Raw genomic sequence first — 17,476 nt, forward strand, 5'->3', positions numbered from 1 at the left:
GCCTGGCCTAGAACACAGATACAGTCGCAGGAAGTATGCAGCGGAGTGAGGAAACTGAAGCCTCGGCTCTCTGGCTCTGTTGGAAGACTAAACATACAAGATGTCAGTTCTCCAATAGATGTTTGGTGAAATTCCACTCAAAATCCCAGGGAGAGATTTAAAATTTTATTTGGAAAGGCAAAGGAAATAGAATCGCTAAAATAATTTTGAAAAAGATGAATAAAGTTGGAGAAAACACAGTACCCGATTTAAAGACTCTGTAAAGCTGCAGTGATCAAGACAGTGTGGTTTTGGCAAAAAAGATAGATGTATAGATTAGTGGAACAGAATAGAAAGCTCAGAAATAGACCCACACGAATATGGTTATTTGACTTTTGACAAAGCTGAAAAGCCAATTCAATAGAGAAAAGATTATCTTTTCAACAAATGATGTTGGAACAATTAAAAATCCATAGGTAAAAACATGACTCTCAACCTTAATTTCACGCATTATATGAAAATTAAGTCAAATTGGATCAGAGATCTAAATCTAAAACCTAAAAGTTTTTAACTTGGGGATGATATTCAGGGCCTGGCGTTAGGCAGAGAGTATTCAGACATGACACAAAAGCATGATTCCATAAAAGAAAAAACTGAAAAATAAAATCATCAAATTAAAAAATTTTCTCTCTGCTAAAAATGCTGTTAGGAAAATGACAAGCTACAGAGTAGGAGGGAATATCTGTACCTGGGAGACGTAATTAAGAATCTGCCTGTGGATTACAGCTGAAACTCATGCCTCTGAGTGTCCACCATACGCTCCACTGACAGTCATGCAATAGGAGGGGGAAGAAAACGAGGGGAGACACACTAGATAACCAGGAAGGGATGTTCCTTCTCCGGCAGTGTCTCCCCAACACCCTTCACTGACAGAGCTTATGTATCCATCTTGCTAACTGCAAAGCACAAATGCTTGTAGGAGCCAGTTACGTTATCACAGAGCAGGCAATGAAGGATATATTTGGAGCTAAGAGGCAGTACATTCTTAATGGGCATACTGCACAAAAGTGATAAATCATTTCTCTGATAGCTAATGTAGTATGTGTTTGTGGATTCTTGTATTTTAAAAATTCCTATTTCAATTTATAATATAACTATAACCCATAAACATAAGCACTTTGGGGTCCTCAATTTTTAAATACGTAAAGGGGTTTTGAGTGAAAAAGTTTTGAGAGTTGCTGCTCTACATTATTCTTTTTAAGTAAAGTTCAAAAAAAGAGGCAAAACTCATGTGTCATGTGAGAGGTCCAGAGGAGTGGCTACCTCGGGAAGGGGCGCAAAGGCAGCCTGGGTTGTTGGTAGTGGTTTGTTTCTTCACCTGGCTGCTTACTACTTGATGCATTCACTGTAGAAACTCCACTGTCTGCTTAGGATTGTCAGCTTGTTTGTACATATATTTCGGTAAAAAGTTAAGACTTTTTTCGCCTCTTTTCCTGACCCACACCCTGTTGTCAGATCTGTCTGTAGTTTTTGTTTGTTTAAGTAGCACACCCTTGCCCTGGCTCATTTTTATCCCTGAGAAGGAAAGGCTCAGTTGGGACAGGGTGGAAGCAAACTGCTTCATAATACTGCCTGTGCTCATCCTCATCTTTGTGCCCCTCCACCCCCAGGGGATCCTTCACCCCAAGCCCCACAAGGATAGCTGTTCCCTCTGTGGGAAGAGCTTAGCTAGAGTGGGATCTCTGGTTCTTCTTAAGTGCTGTATGACTTTCCCAGATAGAGAGGAGTTTGTATGTGTTTACCTGTTTGAGATCAGTTGTGATGATTTTTGCCATATTTTCTCAATGTTTTCTATTTTGCATTGGGAGAATATTTATGAATTTGTATGTCCTCTGAATGAGTAAATGTAATAGATTTAGAAAATTATTTTCCTTTTTGTCATCTATTCTTCTGGATCATCTATTCACTTTGCTTTCTGATTCTTCCGTGGTGCTGTGAATGATTTCCATTTTAGTCTCCTTTATTTCTAGTGTTCCTATAGCCTTGCTTCCTTTACATACAACTTCACAATTTAATTCTTTAACATATCACCCTAGTACTAAATCTGACTCCTCATGTCTCTTCTGCAGAGCCTGCATCTCAGAGTCCTGTCGTCTTCCTGTCCACTTCCTAGCCATGCACGTGGCTGCCGGTACTGTTAGTACGCGGCACATCACCTAGCATTACCTAATCTTTTTTTTTTTCCAGCAACTATAAAACCAAAACTTCCCTTTTTCTTTCAATTAAAAAAAATTTTTATTTTTTACTGAAGGGTAGTTGGTTTACAGTGTTAGTTTCACGTGTATAGCAAGGTGATTCAAGTTATACATTTACACACACATATATATGTATTTTCAGATTCTTTTCCATTATAGCGTATTGCAAGAAATTGAACATAGTTCCCCTTACTGTATATAAAACAGATGAACTACAAAGACCTCCTGTGCAGCACAGGGACTCATCACCTTCTGTGTCTCACTCTCACCGTGGCTGTTAGTTCTGTCTCCCAATTCTCCTGTAATGATAAGCAGGATTAACTTGGGGAAAAGGATTACGTATGACTTAATACAATTCAGTTAAATAATATTAGAAACTTTTTTTCTGAGCCCCTTTTACCCAAACACAGGCCATTCCTGACTTGAGAGTCCTGCTCCAGTCGTCTGTGAGTCAGGCACTCAGCGTGTGCCTTCCCTTGGAAACATGAGTGTCTTGACTTGCTCACCTGGGAGCTACCTGAAGCAGAGTACTAATGATGTAGATAGATAGATTAGATAGACAGACAGACAGACAGAATCTAGCCACCATTTAGAACAGTTTTGATAAATACTGTCAAAATAATACTATTTGATATAGTACTATTATATCAATACTATCTGAAAATAGTGTTAGTTACTGTATTAATTATTTAATACTATTTTCAGATAGTATTGTTTGGCATGCTAAGAACCTTCCCACAGGTTTCCTTCCCGTGGCCTAGGCAGCTGGTCGCTGGGACCTCACCTCCTCACCCCCGCCTTGGAGGCAGGGGATTGTAGAGAGGGTGGCAGGCTGCGTGGCGGCCTTCTCATGGATCTTGGAGTGAATGAATGTAGGGTGAGTGGGGAGTGGACTGTGGCGTGGACGTGAGGCTTAGGCTCCGGTGGATAGACAGTGAGGTTACGGTAAGAAGACAGGGAGCCCACACCGCGAAAGGGAGCCCTGGGGATGGGGAAGAGGGTGGGAGGTGCTGAGATGGGATTTAATGAAGAAGGAGAGCGGAAGCTGCTTGTTTCTCCTCTTCTCCTGGGAGAGCGGAGGGGCAGGGGCTGACGGGGCCCCTGTAGTGACCTGTCCTTCCATTTCTCCTTTTCTCAACCCCTTTATTTTATTTACCTTGTCATCTTTTTTCAGTTCTGTTTTCCTTTTCTTCCACCTGCCAACCGGCAGCCCTGGGATGGCATGCTTAGTAAGCAGGGACGTTGTGGCAGTTTCAGAAGCGGGCTCTTGTTGGTATCTTTCTCATTTCTTCCCCCTTCTCTCCTTTCCCTATTCCCATTGACAGGTAATAACAGACGAGATTGGAGAGAACACAAGGTCTGAGGGATTTACAGGAGCAAGAAAAAATAGTAGAAAGAGAGGCTGGAGGAACTGTTCTTTGGGGATCCCTGAGAGAGTAACATATGCCCTCTTCAGGAGAGTTTAAGTCCTAAAACACATGCCTGAATGTCTGCTTACTGCTGTCAGTGCTCTCTGGTGGTCCGTTTCTAATGGTTTCACCTAGCCAACAAGATTGAAAGAAGAGACTGTAGAATCAGTATGTTGATTTTGTGTGCAGGTATTTCTGGTGTATTTGGTGATTGAGTTTATAGACATAGTCTGTACTGAACAAGATGCACATTGAACTCTCAGTGTGGTGGAGGCAGCACCAAGACTGGTGTTGTTAGTCAGGCCCTGGCACTCCCTCCCTGGGTCTGTCCTCAGCTTCTCATCTGTGAAACGTGGCTCCAAGTACCTCCGAATTTTTAGGGAGCTTAAGTGCCTAGTACATGATAGATACTCAGTAAATGTTGGTTCACTTCCTTGGTAGAAAATAATCCTTTGCTTAGATGATTAAAGCGTTAAGACTGATTTTTTTGTCTCATTGGACTCTGGAGACATGTTCAGTTGGGGATTGATGATAGAGCCTTAGTACATTCTCCATTAAATGAATCAACAGAAAACACTCATCAGAAAGAGGTGCCTGATTCTAAGGACACAGTTAACATCCTTAAAATGATTTTAATCTAAACGTATATCTTTAAGTAGGTACTATTTTATTAAACATGCAACATTAACTAAAACTTAAGTAAATGAAAAGTTACCAAGGGTTGCACCGCCAGAGCAAACTGTCTTTATTGTTCTGTCGCCCCTTCCAGCCTGGGTTGCTTGATTATGCTCTCTTAACAGTTTTACAAAGGCATTTGCTTTGTCTCTAGGTGTAAAACAAAGGTGTATCCAGATAACCTTCCTACAACAAGTGTGGTGATTGTTTTCCACAATGAGGCTTGGAGCACACTTCTGCGAACGGTCCATAGTGTCATTAACCGCTCACCAAGACACATGCTAGAAGAGATTGTTCTAGTAGATGATGCCAGTGAAAGAGGTAAATCTTAGATTTTAATGCCAAAAATATGCTACACCTTTTGTCGTGAATGGTTAAAAAGCTACTTGCTATCATTTTTAACCCAGTAATTTTATACAAACTTCTAATTTATCCTAAAAGTTATTTTACATTTGGACTCATTGACATGTGCAAAAAATTAACACCCTTGTGAAACTTAAAATATTACTTTAATTAGCATTTAGTTTATGTCACATCTTAATCTTGTTTTAAAAAGAAATAATTCTATAAAAATTTATGCAGAACAGTGGGGGGTGAAGCACATAATTTTGTCAGGATTTTCTCTGTGGGAAGCTGCAGCCCTGAGTCAGTGGAGAAAGATTAGCTCCTACTTAGAGCCGTGAATAGCAGTGTTAGTCCCACGTCCAGGGGAAAGTGTCTGACAGCGCAGCGGAGCCTTGGCTGGGTGAGCTGCGGGCCCCCACGTTCTTCTTAGGTTTCCCCATTTTCTCCATTTCTAAGTCCGGGAATGGTCTGTAGCTAGGTGCATAGATGAAGAAGGAACTTTTGAAAAAGTGGAGTCTAGCATGACTGACCTCATAATGATCCTCTGCAGTGACTTTCCCAGATACTCTTCCAAGAATCTCAGAATTTTTCACAGGCTTTTTTTTTTTTTTTTTTAACCACAGCACAGCTATTTAGGGTCATTTGTGTTGTGAGTTTCCCCCAGTATAACTATACTCACACGAGAAAAATTTGGAGGGAACTACAGAAAATGGCTTTTCCTTCCTTAAGCAGCTTTAAACTTCATGACCCATCATTTCAACCTTCTGGTTATTGTCTCCAACTTTCTCATCTGATCTCTCATTGCATCTGCTAAGAAAGTTTAGCCAAGTATTATACCTTCTCCTTCCTGTGTCCACATTAAATATATACACTTAACCATGATTAAAGTTAATCATTTCATATCTTAATTATTGGGAGTCATTTGCACATTAATAACAATTTGAATCTTAACTTTGCCGGGTTGTAGTGGTAGAAATGAGTAAGTTACAGCCCTACCGTCTCAAACGCCTGGTAGCGTACCTCCTTAATCTAATTAAGGAGATGGTTTATAATGACACAAAACATTTAATAATAGCATAACATATATTGTAATTAATGTCAAAATGAACAAGAGCTGTTATAAATTAAGAATACGACATTTTAATAATACTGTTGACAACAGCACTATAAACCTCATGTGGATAATTGTTTAAAAATAACTAACTGAAGTTAATTTAAGCAATGATATTTACAAACATCTACCCTGCAAGTGGCTTGTGTGTGGTTTACTTACATGTTGATACTTGTTCAATTAAACATTCCTCAAGGAGAAATACTTTGCTTCAGATGAAATGTTTTTCCACTTCCCCCTTTGTTTTCTCCGTCATTTGGTTGAGTGCCTGAGAAGGCTATGTGAAATAGTTCATTTTTGTAGGACGTGGCCCGGTCAGAAAGACATGTGTGTGCTCAGCCTGAAGTGATGAAGAAAGTCAAGCGTCCCAGTTTATCTTTCTCCTTCCTCGTGCCGGCCCTCCCGAGTCCCCCAGCCTGCAGACGGCTGTAAGAGGAAGTGTGTGGTTAGGTGTCTGCCTCGCTACTCCCCATGGGGCTCTCAGTCACTGGGCAGGGTCCCTGCCTGTACCTCCGGAGCCCTGACCAGGGATCTGGCTCTCCCTTGTTTTCCTGCCTGGAGAGCCTCAGGCACCTGGGTCACCACTGCTGATACTTGGGAACCACCGGGCATTGCGTTGTGTTTATAACTGCAGTCTTGCTATCCAGATTGAGAATCATCCAATGTAACTTTCCTGTTTAGGTGGGGACTCTTGGGCCCAGGAACCAGAGCAAGCTCCTTAAGTCTGCTCTTTCCTGTCACGCGGCACATCCAAGGCCCCATTCATTGTTTCTCACCTGGACTGATGGAAGGCTACCTTGTCTCCCCACAAACACTCTCGCCCCCTCCCATCTGCTCACGCTGCACGCACAGTGAGCGTTTAAACATGCTGATCTGATCATGTCACTTCTGATTAAAACCTTTCCTCTGAGGCTGGCATGGCCAGCCTCTGCCCGCATCTCCAGTCGCATCCAGAACCACTCCCTGCCTACCCCATCCCCACAGTTCAGCTCAGCTGTTTCCTCGGAATCAAGTTATATTCAAAGCGGCCTTCCTTGACTTCCCAAGACCAGGGCATTGCCTCTGAACACATCTCAGAATGCTCTGTACCCTCCCCAGCTCTCCCCAGAGATTTACCTGTTCACTTATTTGTTTCATGACTGTCCCCCCTCACCCCGCCCCTCCAAGCAGACACTGCAGACTTCATCAGGACCGTTTGCTCACCATTAGCTCCTAAATGCCCACAGTGCCCATTACATAGTAGATAGTCCAGAATTTATTCACTGAACGAATGAAAAATTAACGTACCAGTCACTTAATCCTTGTTTTTATTCCTTGTCTACACAAACTTCCTAACTAGGTTGTGTAGCAGGCAGCCTGCTCATGGCCTCGGGTGCTGGATTTCACTTAACTTGCTGAGTTGTCAGTAGCTCCATTTATTAAGTATGAAGTAGGTGCTATAATTATCCCTGTTTTATTGATGGAGCAAAATAAGGCTTAACATGGACCTCGGGCCTGACCTCTCGGCTGCAGTGTACTTCATGTCTGTTGTGACTTCACTGTTACAGGGTCTGTAATGAAGACGGAATCTGGATGAATCCCTAGTTTACGTCAGAAGTTACATAATCATCATCTCAAGATTATCTTACTACTTAGAATTGATACAGTATTCTCAGTCTGAGATGACTATTATTTTTCTCATTTTATGCAGAAGGAAACAGAGGTTCTCATTTAAGGAGGGATTAGGAGTCAGATTTGTTACACTCCAAATTCCTTGCTCTTTCTACTGCTCTTTAAAGTTCTGGCTAACAGTTCTCAGATGTGGCTGGGAGCAGTGAAATTTCCCTGACGTTCAGTCTCTGACAGCCTCACACTTCGTGATGGAGAGATGCCTAGGGACCCGCTTACAGACTGAGAGCTGCAAAGATGGTCTAAGAAACAAGATTCCCCCTTATTTTTAGATGACATAGTAGCTTCTGCCCATAGTCACGTAACCCGCCACGGCTTCATTTTTGTAAAATGAGGTTTGAATAAATAGATCCTAATCTCCCACCCAGTGCTGAGTCCATAATTCTGTATCAGCTGTTAGGAAGACTCCTGTTTCGTTTTTCTTTTCCTTTTTCTTTTTTATTGAAGCTGTAGTTGACTTACAGTGTTGTGTTATTTTCTGGTACATAGCATAGTGATTCAGTTATACATATTTATTACAGATGTATCTTCTTCATATCCTTTTTCATTATACGTTATTACAAGCTACTGAATATAATCCCCTGTGCTAAACAGTAGGACCTTGTTGTTTATTGGTTTTATATATAGTAGTTTGTATCTGCTAATCCCAAACTCCTTTTATGCCTCACCCCCCCCCCCCAACCCTTTCCCCTTTGGTAACTGTAAATTTGTTTTCTGTGTCTGGGAAGACAGCTGTTTCTTACATTTATTGCATGAAAGCCACAAAGCTGTCAAAGAAAGATGCCAAGAAAATTTGTGGATTAGCAACTTTCTTGAGCGACCAGACCAGAGAATCATGCATCTTTCATTTTAGTTATAGACAGGACAGAGTATTATGATTTTCAAAGATACAGGATTCAGGAATTCTGATTCTTAAGAAGCACTTTAAACTGTCTGATATTTTGGGAAAATTTATTGGGAGACACAGTGTTTATGACACAGCCCAAATTGACTGGCCTCAGGCATTAGAATGTATCTCATACCTGACCGCGTGAGAGTCTGTCATACTCTGGGCACAAAGGAATTTAAGTCTGTGTCAGGCCAGGGGATTCCGCAGTCCTGGATCGTCTTCGCAGTAGCTCTTCTCAGGTTTCTTGCTGTGGATGAAAAGATGAGCTTTGAAGTCAGACCTGGGCTTGATCTTGGATCTGCCCCCGTTAATAGGCTGTGTCATCCTGATCAGTTCATTTAATATTCTGAGCCTTATATTTTCGCGTCTAAAATGTGTGTAATAACAATCTCCTAGGGTTGTTATGAGGATTAAATGAAAAAAAAGTGTAAAGAACTTGGCGTTGTGCTAAACAGACCCAAAATAGTGAAATGTTGCTGTTCTCTGAGATCCGCACGGCCCTCGCCTTTTTACTCAGAATTGAGTTATATCTTTCTGACCCTAAGATTTGGTTCATAAAATCTATGTGGTCAGGTAGGAGTTCTCCGCATATTTTTCAGATATCCTTTCTAGCCCAGCTATATCAGGAAGTAGTACATTAGCAGACATGGAAATAATTGTGGTTCTGGTGTGGTGGGACACAGGCCTTTTTCTCTCTCACGGTTTTCATGGCCCTGATTCCTCCATTGTTGAACCAGTCTGGTCTTACTAGTTCAAGTGAGCAAGAACCATTTCACGCTGTTTGTCTTTCCCTCTCCACTCTATATAGGAAGCCCTTTGGATTCCCTCATTTAGTGTTTAATACTCAGACCCTGATCTCCATTATTCGGGTCCTGTGGTACAGAGCTGGTCACAGGAGTCCCCTCAGTTCCATGTCAAGTTTTTCCTTCTCTAGAGAGATTGTCTTTACACTGTTGAATGGGAGCTGTTTGGAAAGACATCTGACCGTACCACCATCAATAGCTTCTGTGGCATAAATACCACAAACTAACATGGTCTGAAAAACTCCTTCTCTTTGAGTAAATGGAACCTTTTCTGCTTTTTGAAGTCAGTTATGTACTTCGGAGGCAGGAAATCCTCAGCTCAGGGGCACAGCATCTGTTGGAATCCTCCAGGACAGTGGCTTTCGTGATGAACTCATCCTCCCTTTCTCTTTTCCTCTTCACCTATCCTTTCCTCTTAAAGCCCTTTTTACCTAGACTGACCTGTCTGCTAGTGATCTCTGTTTGACCGTACGGCTGCAGTCCAGCACTCCCTTCTGACTTGATAAAAGAGCTATGGAGTCAAAGTCTGTGATCATCTGTGAGACAGTTCGTTTCTGCCTTTAAAGAAATCCCACAATTTTCTAAACTCTAACACCTATTGTGTCTTCTGTTCCTTCTCTCTATTGTGTTCTGGATTTAATTCTCTCAGACTGCTCTTTCTGTTCCTGATCGTTAAGCATGATTAGCAAAAAGAACTGTGCCTGACAGAGAGTCGCTTAGAGAAGTGTGTTATCTTTGATTCAGCCTGAGCCCAAAGGTTCTCTGCTGATTCCTCATGTAATGAGGTAGAGGCAGTTCTGGTACATTCTCTTAGGAAGTACAAAGGCTTCCTGAGTGAAAAGGGTTTGTGAGTCAGGGAGCCTCACGGAAAGTGCTCAGTAAATATGTGTGGAATGAATATTGCAAATCAAAATTCTTTTACATCTGGATAATGCCAGGTCCCAGTTTTTTCAAGTTATTTTTTATTGGTTTTGTCTTATTAATCTTTCAGACTTTTTGAAAAGACCTCTAGAGAGTTATGTGAAAAAATTAAAAGTACCAGTTCATGTAATTCGAATGGAGCAGCGTTCTGGATTGATCCGAGCTAGATTAAAAGGAGCTGCCGTGTCTAAAGGCCAAGTGATCACCTTTCTGGACGCGCACTGTGAGTGCACGGTGGGCTGGCTGGAGCCTCTCCTAGCCAGGATCAAACATGACAGGTAATTTTCTGGCGTCTGTAAATTGTTTCCATTGCGTTTGTCCTAACCCATGGTAAGTTGCAAAATTCTGATCTCTAAATAAATACAAAGATAATTTCCCCTGAAGTTCTTTTTAAAAATACCTGTGAGGAGCACTCTAGACTAAACATGAAGAAGGCCAAGTCCTGAAGTCTAGAAGGAACGTTTGTAGGCTGTCTTGTTAATGAGGGTGGGTTAGGAGAGGGGGTGTTAGGACGCACACTGTACGTTCTGTTCATTAAACGGGAGCAGAACACAAGGACAGTGAACTCAGGGAAGGGAGGATAAACCCTCGTCCCTGCTCTCTCGAGCTAACGCTGGGGCGGGCAGGGCAGCCCCTCTCTGTCTGCATCCTTACTGGGACTGCAGCTCTCAGCCCGGAGCACGAAGGAGCAGAAGGGGGCGGGGAGACACACGCTGCCTGCGGAAGTGTTTGGCTGCGTGAGGAGAAGCGCTGTGATCTCAGGTAACACAGGAGGAGCGTGCGGAGCAGGGCCAGCCTCTCATGATGCACGGCTTCCGAAGGATGACCTGCTGCTAGGCCCTGGCTTAGCTCTTAGGTATCAGGAGGGAGCCGGACCTCAGTCTGCTAGACCCGTGCTAGTTGAATTTCTGCTGCTCATTGCAGTGTGACCCAGAGGCTGTGGCTACTTAACATTAAGGTTTAGATTTCAGCAGCGTAAACTTTTACTAGTCAAGTGGAGCAGAGTGGGACCTAAAGCCACTGCATCTGTTCTGTTTGTAAGCAAATGCTGGACCTACATCTCTCCCCTTTCAAAGAAGAATAAACAGAAAAAGCCAGCTTCGGGGCAGTGAGAAGATCTTTAGAAAGGAGCGCATTGCCTGCAGAAGGAATAGGGTATCTCTGTGCGTTGTTTTCTGTGTGTAACAGATGACTGATTTCGGAAGTATTTGCTTTTTTAAAGACATCTTGTAACCTTTATGAAGCAGGAGCCTGGACCCACAGAGAGAAAGCAGTGTGAGGTGATGACAGAAATACGAAGGGAAATTGGCTGAAATAACAGCCATGACAACTTCCAGTTGGGCTGAATGGTAGATTAGGTGTCCTGAATAATTTTTCCAACTGAGAAAGCTAAATGCTGGATAAATAGAAGACACATTTTTAAATGCATCACTGAGTTGGCACCAAAGTAAGAAAGTTTGCAGACCTCAGCATGACGAGCAGAGAAGTAAGCAGCACAGACACTAACGCCAGCTTTCACTTGTGGGGCTCCTGCTGAGCTCGGGGAGCACGGCTTCTGCCTTGAAAGAAAAACGGATGGGAGGGTGGAGGCGAGGCCTGGGCCCTGCCTACAGTGGGAAGGCAGATAGCAAACACCTGTATAAAGCGAGGCTCTCCGTGTCTGTACCTCCCTGTTAGTGAGAATGAGAAATGAATCCTACCACGCCAGAGAAAACTGGTACGGAGTGGAAGAGGGCGAACAGATTTCCGTCAAGAATTTGTAAGCAGAATGTAGAGAAAGGGGGAGCCCACTCCGCTCTTTTTATGAGACTAGTGTAACCTTGATATGCAGTCAGAAAAGAGGTGCATGGAAAATTACAGACCCACTCATGAATGCTAATACGGAAACCTCACACCACCAGCAAACTGGGTCCAACTGGGAGCGGAAAAGTATCAATACATAAACAACATGTCATTACTAGTTGGTTTAATATTATAAAACCAGTTCACATAATATACCCCATTAACATGTTTCTGAAACTGCTTAAAACCCTATCATTAAAACTCTGACCACTTTAATAGATACAGAAAAAAGTGTTCATTTATGATTAAAATGAACATCAATTTATGATTAAAAATACTTAGTAAACTATTACAGAATGGAAATTTACTAATCTAAAAAAAAAAAAGATAGTTAACCCCCCCCAAAACCACACACCTTACCTAGCAAACATCGTATTAATGGAGAAATGTTGAAAGTAATTTTTGAACGATATGGCACAAGAGAAGGAGGCCCTGAATTATTACTGTTAACTCAGTATTATTGGAAGCCTTCGACTCTGCAGTAATACAAGAAACAAGGTGTATAAGAATTGGAAAGGAAAATACAAGTGCTGTCAGTTGCAAATGATGTGTTTTTTATGAAGAAAAGTAATCTATACACAACATAGTAGAAAACAGTAAGAATTTAGCAATATTGACAAACGTAAGATCACCATAGAAAAGTCAATTGCCTTCTCCATAAGAGTTAGGAATAGGTAGAAAATACGTGAAAAGAAGAAAAGAAATGAAACCATTTATAATAGCAATGGAAATCATAGGCGGTAATTAGGAATATGTTTAACAAATGATGCATGAAATAGAAAACTGTTGAAATTCACTGGAAAGTAATCTGAGCAGAGAGAGAAGGGTAATGTTCATGGATAGAAAAGTCAATAGAAAAATGTCATTTCTCCCCACATTGATCTAAAAATTCAGTGCATTTCTAATTGAAATCTCAACAGAATTTTCTTGGAGAAACTGGCTGATTCTCACCTTTACGTGGAAATGCATGTTTTTAAGAATAGCTAAAATACCCCTGGAAAAAAAGGAGCCAGGTCCAGTGGGGCTGCCCTCCTAGAGTCAGACTTACTTCAAAGCCGTTTCAATTGTGGCAGTGATGTGCTGATGCAGGAATTCACAAACAGACGAGTAAAACAGAGCCGCCCATGTTTATGGGAAAACTTGACCTATGACAGAGCAGGCACTTAAAATTACAGCAGAAGAAGGGACTGTTAAATAATGCCGGAATAATTGGTCATCCTTAAGAAGAATAAATGAAGTTGGATACTTACTGCGTGTCACACCCAAAGTCAGTTCCATGAGGGTTAAAGACAAATATGAAAGGCAAAAATACAATTCTTTTTAAAGATAATATATGGGAGAATATCTTTATGATTAGGGAGTAGAGAAAGGTTTCTTAAATAAGACACCAATTGGATGGGGAGGATATCACATACTCTCAAATGTGGCTCCCGGGGGCTCTGAGCAGGGTACCTTTCCTCAGAATGGGCTGTGGTTATGTGTGAATTTTTTCAAGTGTGAAAATCACAAATACCAAGAGAAAACTTTTTCAGTGTGTATGATCAGGCAATTTGTATGAAGAAATACAAACTTCAGGGAAAATACTCTTTTTAATAATAATACAAATTTTTAAAATCCTGAGATAACTGCTTAATAAAATTACAAGAAAACAGTATCTGAAGCTGATAGCACTGTGAGGACGTTGCACGTACATGTGATACTTGGGAATCGGTGATGCGTAGTGCCACGAAAGGTTCTTGACTTGGCTGATCTCACTCCTGGAAGTTTCTTCTTAAGGCAAAAGTGAAATTATATATATATATAAACATCATCACTTAGTATCTTAACAGCGGAAATCTCTAAGGAACATACATGTCCAAGAGCCATTTTTTAGGAAAAGTGTGAGCTTAAAATTATTAAATATATAGTCATTTTTGAAAACTAGAAAAAGTCGAAGGATTTTTACACGTGGCCAGTATGTCAGAGTATGAATGGAAGAGGTGTGGAAGGTTATCAGCAAATAAATATGATGAGTAATTATGTTGCTACCTTGGCAGGATATAGCAGAGAGGTTTTTTCACCATTGTCTTAACATTAACATAGACTGTATTTTTATTTTAAAAACACTCACTATACAATTGTTATATAGTTGTTATGACAGGCCTCAGAATGAACGTTTTAAAAGGTTTTTTTAATTCGCTTTCATGAGTTTAGGAGGACAGTGGTCTGTCCTATCATCGACGTGATCAGTGACGATACTTTTGAGTACATGGCCGGCTCTGACATGACCTATGGCGGGTTCAACTGGAAGCTCAATTTCCGCTGGTATCCTGTTCCCCAGAGAGAGATGGACAGAAGGAAAGGTGATCGGACTCTTCCTGTCAGGTAATTAGTTTGTCAAACATTTTCCCTAACGTGTTGTTGGCAGAGGGGTGTGAAGCTTTGGGAGTTGTATTAGCAGGATTAGAAGTGTATTTTGAGAGACATGAAGCGTTTGTGCACTGTACGTGTAGTTAGGAGCCATCTTTCACACACATCATCATTTCAGAGAGGGATTTTTTTCCTCTGATGAATTAATAAAATTAGAATCTTTCATTTCTGTAAATCTAGTGCCAGTGAGATGGTGATACGCATATGTTCTTTCGTTCCTGTATGAACATTTTGCAAGTCTGTAAGTCAGATTCATGCTTTAATTCAGTTATTTAGGATAAAAATATTTAACTTAAACAGTCCCTTAATTAATTGTAAGTGCCAGTATGTGAAAATATTACCTAAAACTGGGTCCTTGCACTAAAATCTAAGATTTTAAGTTCAGACTCATACCACCTGATAAGATTAGTAAAATTGTTTGAAATATAAAAATAGCCAGAATTGACAAAAGTATGAAAAAGGATTTCCGTGAACGCATTTCTGCTTTTTTTTTGCTCTACATTTGGTCTTATGTGGATTTTTTTCAGAAAGGGATAAAAACCGTCATGCTATCTAGGACCTTTAGATTGAGGCCTTGAGCTTTCTGAGCCATCGTAGGATTTATCCTGGTTGCATCAGCCTGCTGCTTCTGTAGTAACTGGGAGTTCCTGCAGAACCAGGCTTTTTAGCTTTCTTCTCTCCTGGGCTTCCCAGATCTGTCTTCCTTTGAGTTAAGTCCAGTTCTGGCAAAGCTGAAGAGAGGTTTCACTAATTCTGCGCTCTTTCTCCCTAGCCAGCCCGAGGCCTTTCCTTGTAGAGGGACTTCCCCACTCTTCTCCTGACGACAGTTCAGATCACCATCTGAACCAAGTGTTCCTAAGCATTTCACAGATGATGGACTTCTTTGAAAAATCTGATAAAAAGCTATGAGTCTCCTGTAAAGGGGGTGGGGGGAGCAGGGATGTACATGGGCAAACAGAAGGTTCTGCATATAATCCTAGGACATTTAGAGTGACCCCCAGACCCAGGTGAAGAAAGCCTTGCACTCAGTGAAGAAGCTGGGTGTCAGCCCTTGTCCTGTGCCTCCTAAGGTATTAGACCTTCTTCCTCTTTCTTGCTCTTCTAAAATCAAAGTAAGTCCTAGCTTCTTTGTGGAAATAACTATTTCTACTAGAAAAGCAAATGCTGCCGCCCTGACCAGTGCATGGAATGAGTATGTTTTAGGCCTACAGAGATGGCCAGTTCATCCTAAAATACGATCTTCATAGTGTTCTCTGTCTCTGGAACTTAATTACTTTCTCCTAGTTGGAGTCCTTTTTTTCTCCATACTCATTCCTCAAGGAAACCAGTGTTTGATTTTCATTTATTTAAATCCTCTTTCATTATCATTTCTCTGCTTAATTCTGTGTATTCCCACCCCCTCTGCATACCTGGGCCAGGCTTCGAGGCAGAGAGTGTACCGGACTCAGTCAGGGTGATGAGCCCCTAGGAGGAGCATGTGGATTTTATTCTGTTCTTCGTCTCCTTCCTTAAAGGTTCAGGGAAAGGGCTGCATTGTTTTCATCCTATTTAATCTTACATCTCTGCAATGTTTGCCACCCTTAAGAAGCTGCTCTGTTAGAGCTGCTGGTATGAGTCTAGTTGGTTAATGTGCTCAACTGCATTTACGGTTGCTAGGAACTATGGAGTGGGTACACAGTCAGGTGGAGAGGATTTCAAGAAGCAGCTTCATTTTAAGGAGTTTGGGGTGGAAGCTCAGTTGGGACCCAAGGACCAGGAAAGGTACTAAAGACAGTAAGAGCCCTTGGGACTGGGCCGGGAAGGATGTCCAGGCAGAGAAGGACGTCCGGGCAGGAGCTGTGACAGCATGACTGGGGTGCAGGTCATGTCTGGAAGCCAAATAACAGCATAAAAACAAAGCGAGCCCTGGGGGCCAATGAACGTTTCTGAAAAGTGTGAGAATAAGCATTTATTCCGTAGTCATAAACCGTTAAAAAACTACTTTTAAAAACAAAAACTGATAGTAAATTTTAAATTGTTACAATTAACAGTATAGTATTATGATTGAATTTCAGAACACCTACAATGGCAGGAGGCCTTTTTTCAATAGACAGAGATTACTTTCAGGAAATTGGAACATATGATGCTGGAATGGATATTTGGGGAGGAGAAAACCTAGAAATTTCCTTTAGGGTAAGTTCCCTTTGAAAAAAGTAATCTGTGTAACCTCAAATATGGATATGCTTTAAATATTCATGTTATCTCTAAATAAAAAATAAAAAGTGAATATAATGTGAGTTTAATCAGACTTAACAGTCTTCAGTCCATAAACAGTTTGGTGATACTAGTAAGGATTCATTTTGAACAATTTTAAGCAAATAAATTAGTTTTCTTAATAGCCCACCTGTAAAACTTACACAAGATTCCGTAGTTGTTTTTAATTTGTTACTTTCAAGGAAGTAATCTAAACTCTAAAAATAAACAAAAAATAACATGTAGATGCTACTGTGTTACTTAACTGCCAAAAACATAACTTCACTTTCTTTAATATGCTGTGTCCTTCTGGTTTGAAAGTTTTTCTCTTGTCTAAAACCTGGTCATTTCACCAGCTTTGTATTTTTTGATAAAAAAAAAAAGGCAAAAGAATTCTGAAATCACTCTGAATTAATTTTACCCAGTCAGCCTTGTCTTATGCATTTCACGTTCATAAAAATCAACATATTTTTAAGATGACGCGGTGTGTTTCTGAAAATAATGGACTTTAGACACATGGCTTATAGCGGAAACCACACTGAGTTGCCCTGAGGCCTAACGCAGCTAGCTCGCCTTGTTCCTGGTGGGGCGCTTTGGCCTTCATGAAAGGAGAGGTTTGGACTCCTGATTGTCTTGGAGATCCCACCAACCTGTATCACTTTACAATCCTGGAAAAACATTAAAGTAGGAACACTGAATATTTAACAAAATCAAAACTTTTCAAAATGTGTTTTAATTGTAATTAGAAGATGTTTAACTTATGGGAAAATGTGTTTTGAAAGGAGCAGAAGGATAATTAATTAAGGATGTGAAACTGTACTTAATGATCTTTCTTGTACCCCTTTTTGTTTTTATTCTGACAAAGACATAGAGTGTGTTCTCACTGTCCCACCGAGTCTCGCGTGAGTCGTCCAGGTTTGATTCCTAGGTTCTAGTTG

At 41.1% G+C, this 17,476-nt stretch overlaps 1 protein-coding gene and 2 long non-coding RNA genes across 6 annotated transcripts in view; 1 reads left to right on the forward strand and 2 right to left on the reverse strand.

Moving 5' to 3' along the window:
* GALNT1 (polypeptide N-acetylgalactosaminyltransferase 1) overlaps positions 1-17,476 on the forward strand; it is a 77,762-nt gene that overhangs the window by 47,802 nt on the left and 12,484 nt on the right. For both annotated transcript variants that reach the window (XM_032467247.1, XM_032467248.1), the window contains 4 exons: positions 4,473-4,639; positions 10,126-10,333; positions 14,091-14,261; positions 16,361-16,478. In XM_032467247.1, the coding sequence (XP_032323138.1) occupies positions 4,473-4,639; positions 10,126-10,333; positions 14,091-14,261; positions 16,361-16,478 (664 nt within the window). The remainder of the gene's footprint in view (positions 1-4,472; positions 4,640-10,125; positions 10,334-14,090; positions 14,262-16,360; positions 16,479-17,476) is intronic.
* Positions 5,349-7,212, reverse strand: LOC116659560. Its single transcript, XR_004314925.1, has 3 exons — positions 7,062-7,212; positions 5,937-6,200; positions 5,349-5,473 (listed from the first exon to the last, which is right to left on the reverse strand). It is a non-coding gene; the product is annotated as an uncharacterized LOC116659560 (long non-coding RNA).
* Positions 8,171-17,476, reverse strand: part of LOC106729420 — a 61,986-nt gene continuing 52,680 nt past the window's right edge. For all 3 annotated transcript variants that reach the window (XR_004314924.1, XR_004314922.1, XR_004314921.1), the window contains one exon: positions 8,171-8,578. This is a non-coding gene — a long non-coding RNA (uncharacterized LOC106729420). The remainder of the gene's footprint in view (positions 8,579-17,476) is intronic.

Source organism: Camelus ferus, chromosome 24 (assembly GCF_009834535.1).
Source record: "Camelus ferus isolate YT-003-E chromosome 24, BCGSAC_Cfer_1.0, whole genome shotgun sequence".
NCBI lineage: Eukaryota > Metazoa > Chordata > Mammalia > Artiodactyla > Camelidae > Camelus > Camelus ferus.